Source organism: Miniopterus schreibersii (genome assembly GCF_964146895.1).
Source record: "Miniopterus schreibersii genome assembly, chromosome: 12".
NCBI lineage: Eukaryota > Metazoa > Chordata > Mammalia > Chiroptera > Miniopteridae > Miniopterus > Miniopterus schreibersii.
Window position 1 is genome coordinate 9,225,443 of NC_138112.1, and position 12,191 is coordinate 9,237,633.

The 12,191-nt window shown below is 39.0% G+C and overlaps 1 protein-coding gene across 1 annotated transcript in view; it reads right to left on the reverse strand.

Moving 5' to 3' along the window:
- SIK2 (salt inducible kinase 2) overlaps window positions 1-10,186 on the reverse strand; it is a 113,243-nt gene extending 103,057 nt beyond the window's left edge. The window contains exon 1 of the mRNA XM_081155101.1: window positions 9,926-10,186. Within this exon, the coding sequence (XP_081011227.1) occupies window positions 9,926-10,060 (135 nt within the window). The 5' untranslated portion in view covers window positions 10,061-10,186. The remainder of the gene's footprint in view (window positions 1-9,925) is intronic.
- Between the last annotated feature and the right edge of the window lie 2,005 nt (window positions 10,187-12,191).

Here is a 12,191-nt window from a genome sequence, read left to right on the forward strand (position 1 = left end):
ATTTACTTTGGGTAAAAGTTGGCAGATGATAAACAGATAACTGTATACTTGAATCTTTTCAATATTCCTTAGGAAGGTAACATGGGCATATTCTGAAGAACACGTGTTGCCCTACAATTTCTGGAGTGCGCCTAGACACCAGCAACCCCTTCCCAACAAAAAGCTTTAAAAATAAAATGGGTCACAACCATCTAATAAATAGAAAAAGAATCGGAGTGAAAAAACAACAACACACTATAGTTTTTTAAATGCCACACAATTACTGTCATTAAGAAAATTTTTTATTACATATAATATTGAGTATCATATTTCATGTTAAACAAAATGTCTGGATATCAAATAACAGTTAAAGCAATGTGTTACCAGAGATATATCCTCTTTTATACTCTTTTAGAACCTTGGCCTCAAACAATAAAAAAGTAAAAAATATATAAATTATCTAACTAAATTTTAACAAGTTATAAACCTCATTTAACTTTTCTCAGAAAGAAAAAAAAAATCTCAAAAGACAAAACATAATTCTCTCCTCAACTTTATCTTGGTTCACAGAATATATATATATATATATATACACACACACACACACACACACACACACACACACACACACCACAAGTCTACATATTTCTATCTTTATATCGTTGCCCCTTGTTTGTGAGGCTGCTATAAGATTAGGGAAAGGTAAAGCACTAAAAAAAAACAGAGCATGTGTTAGCATGCTCCTTATTTATAATAGGAGTAACACGCAGACCCCAAACGTAATGACTCAAACACAGCAGTTTTTCTTGCTCAGGCAGCAAACGTAGATGGGTGAGAAATTAGTAGGTAGCCCTCCTCCATGAAGGCACACAAGATTCAAGACCTACTACCTTTAATGGGTGGCTTCCAGGTTTACCCTGAAGGTTGTCTCCATTCCAAACAGAAGGAAAAAGATCTGTTCACTCCATTAATTAGAACTCAGTCACATGACCATACCTAAATGCCAGAGGGGCCAAGAACAGTCCACTGTAGGTCCAGGAAGAAGAGGAAAGAGTGGATTTGGGGTGATCAGGTAGCAGTCTCTGCCACACTCTTCCAAGTAATTTCTTAACAATGGGACTCTTTACCAAGTACTTCTCAGAAATATAAATGATGATGATGATGATGACCTTCACAAGTGCACAGCACTATTTAACAAAATACTTTAACATGTTTTAGCAAAGTTTACCTCATTTATCGCTCAACTTTATATAATAAATGGAACACCCATGAGTTGATGAAACTGAGTTTCAAGGTTATTACATAATTTACAAAGGTCCTAAAGCTGAAGTGAATTAATGGGAAAACTGCAGGCCTTCTAACTACAAGTTCAATTTTTTCACTATTTCAAAGAGCCTATTATTCACACAATTACCGAGCACCTGTTGTGTGCCCAGATCTATGCCCGGATACGAAGATGAGATTTGATTCCTACCCTCAAGGAACTTAATAGTTCTGTGAGAACAAACAGAACACATTTTGGAAAACAAATTTCATCAACAAAAGATCTGCATTTGGGGATTTCCCCACTGGTATACGGAATTCGCAACTTGCAAAAGAATTGTATTCCAATAGTTCATTTTGAAGAGAACTATGAATTTAGATTTCTGGGAACTTACTCTCTGCATGTCTTCTCTACTTAGTTCTGAACATAGTACCTAAGACAAAATCTGCATGGTAGTTAAGCAAGGGACTCTAAAATGAAGGGCCCCTTTGTTGTTGTTGTTGATCTAAATTATTCAACTCTCTAATTCCCAATTATGTATGCATTATTTTTAAAATAACCTTCAGTGAATTTATTGGAGATAGAAAAAAATTAATATGCCTTCTGTGAGTATTCAAAAATAAAGTTTCCTATACAGCTTTGGAGGGCATATTGGATAAGATAGAATTACTATCAAACTAAATTCCATGTAAAGTAGCAACACTAAATATTGTAACCTTAGAAATAGGAAAATGTGAATTAAAAACAACAAAACACTGCTCTGGCTTGTGTAGCTCAGTTGGCAGAGCATTGTACCATGCACCAGAAGGTCTCCAGTTCAATTCCCAGTCAGGGCAACCAAAAAACAAAACAAAAACTTCCTAAAATGTCAATTATATCTCAAAAGATACTATTTTCACTTATTATATTTACAAAGATTAAAAAGTAAACACCCTTGTGAGCTAAGGTTTAATAAGATAGCCGCTTTTATATGTTGCTGCTAGGAATATTAAATAGGTTATAATTTTTCTGTAAGGTAATTTGACAATGTCAAGAACCTTAAAAATCATCCATCCCATTTAGCCTAAGGATTCTACTTCTCAGAAGTTATTTGAAAGAAATAATCTGAAATGATAAATACTTATATATAAATACATTCAATAGAGTATAATTTATAACAAAAAAAATAGAAACAGTAATTGGGAAATAATTACATGAATTATGGTAAGTTTATATTATGACTACTATTAAAATGGTTCCTTTTAATAATATGGAGAAATGCTTGGTCTAATACATTAAATTAAAAATCAGGCTATTGCCCTGGCCGCTTTGGCTCAGTGGTCAGAGCACTGACCCATGGACTGAAGGACTGCAGGTTCCATTCCAGTCACCTTGGTTGCAGGCTCGATCGATGTGTTTCTCTCACATGGATGCCCCCCGCCCCGTCCCTTCCATTCACTCTAAAAAAAAAAAATCAATGGAAAAAATATCCTTGGGTGGGGACTAACAAAAGAACAAACAAAACAAAACAAAAACCAGGCTATCAGTGTGGCCTCAACACAAGGAAAAAGAACAAGAAAATCTAGATGTAAAAATAATGAACTGTTATCAGTGGGTGAAAAAAAAAATCACAGACTATTTAATTTTTTCCATTATATTTTTCTGTGCAATTTCTCTTTGATGAACATGAATACTTTTCTAATAAGAATAAAGAAAAATAAAATGGAGTTATTATATTTATCAAATATACTAACTTCTCTATCTGTGAAATATTAGTCATTTAATTTTCTAAATTCTCTATAAAATGGGTATATATTAATATTTTTTATATGTCTTTATTGACTTCAGAGAGAGGAAGGGAGGAGAGAGAGAAACATCAATGATGAGCGAGTCACTGACGCTGTGTCGGCATGCCTCCTACTGGGGACCAAGCCAGAAACCCAGGCATGTGCCTTGACCAGGAATTGAACAGTGACCCTCTGGTTCGGGGATTGACCCTCAACCACTAAGATTTACATCTTAGTTAAGACTATATATATATAGAAATATTTCTAATAATGTTAAATAAAAAATAATACATACAAATGTAACAACTATGTAAAATACAAATTTGCACCAATTAAATGTAAGAGCAGAAATCAAATAATGTTAAACTGATGAATAAAAGGAATATTCTCATTTTTCAAAATGTAATTTAATGGTAATGTTACCCTTTTTGATAAATTTAGAAAAAATTATTTCACTTCTCATAAAATAAATATTAATGGTGAGTAAGTGAAACTAAATGGAGTAACGGTAAATGTTAGTATACTTTTCTATGCATAAAAATTGAACTGAGAATTTTTAAGACTACAAGAGAAATGATTAAAAATAATCTATCTTAGAAAATTTTTTTAAAACAAATCTACAAAAGAGACAACTCAATTAAAAAATAGGCCAAAGAATAAGTAATTCACAAAAGAAATGTAGTCATCACATGAAACTGTGTAATCAAAGTAATCAAAGAAATGCAAATTAGAATAAAATATTATATTCTTCCAATAAATTGGAAAAGATTTAAAAATCACATTCCTGGTAAATATGCATTCTTCTTGGTGAAAATTAATAGGTTTCTTTTTTTATTTTTAGGATAATTTGGCATCTCATGCCATAAGAATGGATGTAAGGACATACTTCTTTTTTAAAAAAATATATCTTTATTGATTTCAGGAAGCAGAAGGGAGAGGGACAGAGAGAGGGAGAAACATCAATGCTGAGTCATCACTGATCAGTCGCCTCCTGCATGCCCCTCATTGGGGGTCGAGCCCACAACCCAGGCATGTGCCCTGACCGGGAATCAAACTGTGACCTCCTGGATCCTAGGTGGATGCTCAACCACTGAGCCACGCTGGCGGGGATAAGGACATACTTCTTGACCCAAGAATTTCCATTACTATGGCATTAGCCTAAGGAAATAATCAGATAGGTACACAAAGACATATATATACAGGAATGCCCTCTGAAACATTATTTTTGAAAGAGGAACAGTAAAAGAGAGAAATAAGAACAGGAAATTGATAAATAAAATGCAGGCAGTCATAGGCAAAGATAGTATTTAACCATGCTTTAGCCAGTTTTTTTTAAACTTTGGGAAATGTTACTAACACATTAATTAAAACAACAGACTATATATATAGCTGACATCAATTTTATCACCTACATGTAGAATGTATGTGAATGAGAGGATGTGAACTGAATTAAGGATCTTTATTTTTTTCTTGGAGCTTTTCAACAATGTCTACAAGGAATAAGCAATGTCTACAATTCTGTTGTAGTTGGAGGAAAAAGACACAAATACTATGATTATTTTAAAGAACTTAAAAAACAAATTTTAGCATCATTTTTAACTTAATCCATCAAAAATTCATCTCTAACCTGTTTAAAGGATTTTTAAAATGTTTTTTTAAAATGAAGATTTTTTAAAATTACATTCCCAAATGTAATTGTCTTTTATTCTTCAAATAATCTCTAACTGGATATATGGGCTATTTCTGTTTGAAGAGTGAAAACACATTCTCCACAGATGTTCTGTAGAAAGGAACTTTTACATAAATAACTTTAAAAAAATATGGAGGTGGAAGGTAGAAGTACTAGGTACATGAAGAGGAAAGAAAGGTATCTTAATGAATTTCTGGAATCCATTTTGGTTACAAGGAAATGAATCTGTCATCAGCAGTGGGCCATAAATCAAATGTCATCATGTGAATCCAAGAACTGAGGCCAGTTTCAGTTATTTCCAAATAACTGTTTTCTTAATTGTCTGACATTGAGATATAATTTCCCAGTGGAATTAAAATCAGAACACATTAAACTCTGTTAAAGTTTAAAGCTTCTACAGAATGTAATAACTCTTATTTTGCATATTTGTCTCCCCCAACTCCTCCAAGAGAATAGAGTATTTTGAACAGAATAATTTGCCAAATATTACTTGCCTGGGTGCCAAGAAACTAGATTTCTAATAAAGCATATATCTTCCATGAGAAATAAAATTTTTATTTCAATGCACAAAGATCATACACAGGCCTAGATACAAATACTGGTGATTAAATTATTTGGTAGCAAGTCCTTGTGTTTGTTGCACATAGTACAGCTGCTTCTTGAAATCTGGACTACTTCACAGCACAAGATTAATACCAAGACTACCAAGAGGAGTCTTAAAATTTTCAAAGCAAAGTATAAAGTTCAATAGTATTTTTTTTTTAAAATCTATTTTTCAAGAAATATTGCAATCAGGGTATAACATACCCTTCTCTGGTTTCTACTCTTGCTCCAAAAATGCAACTTTGATACTTTATTTGGAAAGCTTTAAAAATACTTACATTTTAAGGTAGTAGTAAAAGAATTATGCCTAAATATAAAAGACCCCAAATGCACACAGAAAGTGTTTCAGTGAACAAAAGCAGTGTTCAGAATGTCCTTACTATCAGTTTTGCATTCCAGGTTCTCTTAAGGATAAGTAAGTAGCCAGCACCTATTTTAATAAGGTGCCATTTTAATAAGGTAATTTTCAGAACCTCTGGGAAATATCTTTACGATTCCATGGACCACATATTTATGTGTTCTTTAGCTAAGCAACATAGAGGCACGGTATTGAGGAAAACTCAATTATCTGTCATAGGAAAAGATCTGAAAATAACTAATGATAGTTATCTCTGGGTGGTGATATTAGGAGTAGTTCTTTTCATTTATCTATACTTTAAAATTTTTCAATAATCAACATAAATTTGATAAAAATATATTACTCTTTAATATAAAAATAACCTTCTCACATGGTAATTTCCCTTCTAGGAATGTACCCCTAATTTCTCCTTCCTGAAAAAATTAAAAATGCAAACAGAGTTATATACACAAAAATTATTCACTGCAAGTTGTTTACTATAACTCAACACTGGATACTATATAAAGTTCATTAATAAGGAAAGTGTTAAGTAAAATAGGATTTATCTGCAAGGTAGAACACTGAAGCTATTAAAAATGTTTTATCAAGCCCTGGCCATGTGGCTCAGTTGGCTGGGAGTTGTCCCATGCACCTAAAGGTGGCCAGTTCCATTCCCAGTCAGGGCACATACTCGGGTTGTAGGTTCGTTCCGTGGTCAAGGTGTGTGTAGGAAGCAGCTGATTGATGTTTCTCTCTCTCTACCCCCCCTTTCTCTCTCTCTCTAAAAAATCAATTAAAACATATTTTAAAAATGTTTTACCAAGTTACATATAATAAGCAAAATGCTCAGGCTGTAAGTGGAAAAAGGGATACGATTTATATCACGTGATCTCATCTATGGAAAAAATGCATTAAAAAAGATGACTAGAGGAAAATATGCCATAAGGTTAAGAATAATTTATTCCCTTTGGTGGAGAAATTTATACATGTACTTTTTTGTATGCTATTCTTTATATTTTCCACATTAAGACTGTATTTCTTTAATAGTCAGAAAACAAGAAAGTTTTAAGGGTACACGTGACTTTTCTGGAATTTTATTTAACAGACAAAAAAACTAGCTATATAATCAGATAAAAGGAAAGAGTTCTTTGCTAGTATAGTATTAATAAAACACTACTCAAGGACACATACATAGCAAACTAGCAACCACTACTGCCTAAAATAGTTTAACAGTCTAAATGCTATTATTCCTTTCCCATTATGCTAATTTTATAAAATTAGCTACTCTAATTCATAAACCACAAACCAATACTACAAAGCTTTTATGAAGTACTTATTATATTAGGAAGCTGGATTCTACCACCACCTGCCTTTCCATTTGTGTGCAAAATTTACACAGAGGTCTAACATGAGAATACTGCTTCGGATGATGATGTAATTATATTTCTTAGTGTTAAACTATTTGACTGATTAGACCAAAATGATGATCTCTTTTGTCCACTCATTTTTTTCCTGAAACGCAAAAGTCTTGGATCTCCAAAGCTCTGTAGAAAACATTATTTTTGAATGACACAGAAAAAGAGGAAAAGAAGAGCCCATTAAAAATAAAAGGGTCCAATTATTCATGACATTCATGTTTAAACTAAGCCCTAAAATTTGCCTTGGGTTCAAATTTGGGGAAAAAGACCTCTAAGTTTTAAAACACACAAACATATTGATGTTAAAGTATACTATACTGAAGAACCTTTTATAAGCAGTAAGTATAATTATATATTGCTGATATTATACTTTATAATATCACTGTAATTACTGTGCTGTGCTCAGCAATGAGAACTTAAAATAATGTTAAATAAAACGTTAAAGTTTCCACTAGCCATTTTATTTATATTTGAAGTAGTTGTTGTATTTACTAGAGACATAAATACACAGTGAATGAATGAAGATAACAAATACTTCTTTTAAAAAACTCTTATTAATAGACAGTAGTATACTTTAAGAAACAAATATATCTGTGCTGCAGCTAAACAATTCTAAATGCAAATTACCATAAAAGTTCACAATACCTTTACAAAACTTGAGATCTACAGGAACTTTCCTCTTCCTTAACTACCCTGGCATTTCACTCACCCCACTCAACTTTTATATCTCGAATCACACCAAATTACCACCAACACACTTACCTATGGTTAAATGCACACTATTTCTTTTTATATTTTAAGGACACCTTCTTTAGAAAAGCACAGAGGAGATGGGCTCTGTGGACCAGAAATTTAGCTTTTAACACAAACCATTTTACATACGCATTCTACACACACAATTCAAGATCTGAGTGCTCTTTCATAATCTGACCTGTGCCTTCAATTACAAATTGATTTCACTCCATCTGATAGCCAAGCCATGATACTACTGCACAGTGCCCCCTAGCTCTACAAGATATATCAGTTTAAAAACAGACATCTTTTGAACTGTCAAGTTAACAAAAGTGTCAGTCACTATCAGCCCCACTTAAGCAGTACTTAAATAGATACTGTATTACCTAAATTTCACCTAATAAATAACAACTGACAATTAAGTCTTCCTACTAATACTGATAAACCCTAATAAGAAAAAATGTTATATATTGATGGGTTTGGAACTCAACCACATAACAATATATAGTTCAAAAGTTCTGTAGGGGTTCTCTGTAACATGCAATTTGTTTGATTTTTTAGACAGTCCTTAAGCAAGGATTCATATAAAAATACACATTAAAAATGCCTTCTTTTTATGTAATTTAAAAGGGAAATGCCGTATCATTAGGCTCTGGTTCTTTAGAAAAATGGAAGCAAGCTCATTTTTAAAAACGCTGGATTAGATTAATTTCACTGTAGTCACTGTATTTATCATTACAAACTTAATTTGAATTGCTAACACCGAGAAATTTGTGAGAGGAAAACCTGGGACCTTGGTCCTAATGCTAAAAAATAAAGTCATATTTGGGTTATTTTAGGATCGGTAAGGGAGGGCAAAAAGTGACGATGATGCAATAACATATGCCCCTTCATTTTGGAAATGGATTCCTTCACAAAAACAAAGTCGAGCAAAACTTCCACGAAAAACAGCTAAGAAAATCACTCGTTTCAAATGCCCTTCACCTTACACTGCCATTCTGAAAAATAAAGGTCCTGTTATTTCATATCCAGACTCTCGTACATCCACACTAATATGGGGGGAAACGGCAAGGGGTGAAAACTGGAAAAAAACTAAACTGCAAAAGGATGACATTCCAGAAAAACTACAATGAGGCAGAGTGAAATACGTCAAAAACACAAGGTTTTCTTCTAAAGAATGGTTGTTTCTGCCGTTATTTCTAAACTATTTAATTTGCACGTCTTAAAATAGAGACCCCGAGGAGAGCAGCTTGAGGCAGTGGAAGGAAGGGGGGCGGGTTAGGTAAGAACAGAGACTTGGAGAAAATATGTGCGGTGCGTTAGAATGTGCAATGGGGGGGCGGGGGTGCTGAACCCGCCGCCGGGAAGCATTTGCGGGCCCTACGAGCGCAGAGCGGATCTGCGGCGGCTTCAGCAACGCGTGTTCACAGTGAGAGGCTCACCTGGTGAAGGGACAGCCCAGGATCAGAAAGACCAACCCACCGACCGCGCGAACGCAGAGATGACCATGTTCACCAGTTCCATTGTCTGGAGCGTCGGATCGAGCCGGCCCGACACCAAGTCAGACACACTGTCTTGCAAGAGGAGGGGGAGCAGACGGACAGCGGCCGTCCCGGCACTCTCGGCCCGGGGGTTCCCTCCTCGGGGGCCGCGGAGGGGCCGCGGTCGCGGGGAGCGCGCGATGCCGCCGGAGCGCAGGGGACTCCGGCCCGGCGCCGTCTCTCGCCGCGCAGCCCGGGAGCACCGAGACTTCCCCTCCCACCCCACCCCCAGCCGAAAGCAGGGAAGACGCGGAACTTGGGCTCCGGAGCGGAGGCCACGGACCAGGTCACCGCCAGGGTGGAAGGCTCTGGACGAAATTCCGCGTGGCCACCGGGGGTGGCGTCGGGAACGCAAAGCCCGGCCGGCCGGGTTTCCAACTGGGACGACACTCGGGTCCAAGTGACCGGGCCCGATCCCCTCGGCGCTCGCCGATCCCCTGCACCTCCCGGGTCCTCCAAGTCCCGGCCCTCTCGCCTCAGCTAGTGACCCGGCCTCTCGGGTCTCCCCAGGCCCCCGCTGCAGCCGCCCCTCTCGGTAAACAGCTCCTCTCCCGAGCCCTCGCCTGGGACGCTCCCGCCGAGCCCCGGGCCGCACCTCCGTCTTGGTGATCCGGTGCCGCCCCAGCTTCACCACGGCGAAGTTGCCCTTGCCCAGCGTGCCCTCGATGTCGTAGAACCCCACCCGGACCGGCCCGCGCTGCAAGTGCCTCGGGCCATCCGCCATGACCATGCTGGGCCCCGCTGCTAGACACGGCGGACTGGAGCGCGGGCGGGCTGCTGAGCTCCGGCCACGGCCGCTCGGCTCGCTCCTCCGCTCCGTCCCTCCAGCTCCGCAGGGCCCAGCCAGGAGCGCGCCGCTGCTGACGTGCGCCGACGTCAGGGGGCCGCGGCAGGGGGCGGGGGCGGGACCCGGCCGGGATTGGTCACCATGGCGACCGGAGCAGCGCCGACGTCGGCGGGGGAGGGAGGTGGGGAGGGAAGACGGGCGGGGCCTGGACGGCGCGTTCCTTCCGGGCCGCGGCGCTCTCGGCGCTCTCCGCGCTCCCCGCCGCCTGGCCCCCGCCGGGGGCGGGCGTGCCCCCCGGCCCGCCCGGTTCTCGGCCTCTCAGGCGAAGGCCTAGAGCGAGCCCTGGTGGGCGGAGCGGAGGGCTGCAGCGCCCGGCCCCGGCCCGCGGTCTCCCTGCCCGGCGTCCTCCGCCCTCCCCGGGCCTTCCCGCCAAAACCTCTCACCTGGGACCGCCGCGGTTCCTACATTCGGCGCAGGCGGGGAGCTGTGGCTGAGCAACGCGCTGCTCCGGGCCCCTTTCTTTGCAGCCTTTTCTCACTGTTTCTATATAAATCTCTCCACATTTTGACGTCTCCGAGGACTGGCTCTGGCAGCGCTGCGGAGGAGCAGAATGCTGGCTCTGAAGAGACCCTGGAGGCCGCTTAACGCGGGACCTGCAAGCTCAGCGGGGCTTCGGGCCTCGACCCCTCGACCCGGGGAAACGCATGCACAGCTTTGCTTACTTGAGCTCGTCTCCGGGCAGCTGGGACTATAGCTTTTATCAGATTCCCAAACGTGTTGCTGACCCCGAAAAGGTTAAGAAATACATACTTATTTACTGCACTTTCTTTTCAGACGGGGAATCGAGCTGCAAGGAAGGGAATTGCCAAGGTCACTCAGGTGATGCTAGAGTTAGGATCGTACATCACACCAGCCTCCATATGGTGACCCAAGGAAGTATTTTGCAATGTATTATGCGCCTCCAGATCTCGGTTCCTAAATGCCATTCTCCACCGAACGCAAACTCTTTGGAGAAATGGCTGATTCCAGGGCAGAGAGGGGGAAAGTATTAAATGCCCTTGAAAGCTCTTGTGCAAGAAAGGAAGATTTTCACATGTCGAAAGGAAAGAGGACATGGGGATGTAAAGTGCAGCATAAGAAATGCAGTCAATAAAATTGTAATAACTATGTATGGCGCCAGGTGGGTACTGGAAATATCAGGGGGAACATTTTGCAAAGTACATGATTAGCTACTATGCTGTACACCAGAAACTAATCCAAAATAAGCTGAATGTAAACTGTAATTGAAAAAATTAAAACACATAAACATATAGCCCTAGAAAAAAGGCTAAAAGGATATATAAAAATTAATAATAATAATTATTTCTGGGGAAAAAAGGAACTAGGAGCTAGCTTTTGAATGTACCTGCACTTACTAAGCATGGGACAATTTGAGCATCATGAATGAATACTGATAGAAATGGATTATAACACCATGAAATTTTTTAAAAGAATCTACACGTGCATACTTATTCTTAAAATTTTAAGTATGGAGGGAATGACAATTCTTCTTGACAGTGGAATGTGAACTAACACACAAGAAGTGACATTAGGAAAATCACCATTTTGCAACCATCATAGTAATGATTGACTCAGACAATCAATAATAGTTGTTAAAATCATTAGGTGAAACTTTGCTGGAGAACAGGATGTTTGCACAGTCTCAAAGTATCCTTGGCTCTATTCATTCAGTACCTTTTCAATGGGGCAATCTGACACACATCACCCTAACAAAAGGGTCAAAGTTAATGTCGCCAGTTATGGGGTAAAATGATGTGATGCATTTCCTGATGTGAGATACTGAGCACATAATTATCTCTTATGTAGTACCCCCATTAAAAATACATTTTCTGAATCTAATCACAAAGAAATAACCAGAAAAATGCAAACTGAGAAACATTTTACCCAACCACTGGCCTGTACTCTTTAAAAAAAAGTCAGTGTCATGAAAGACAAAGAAAGGCCAAGAAACTGTTCTAGATTTAAGGGATTGAAGAGATATGCCACTAAAGGCGATATGTGATTCTGAATTGGG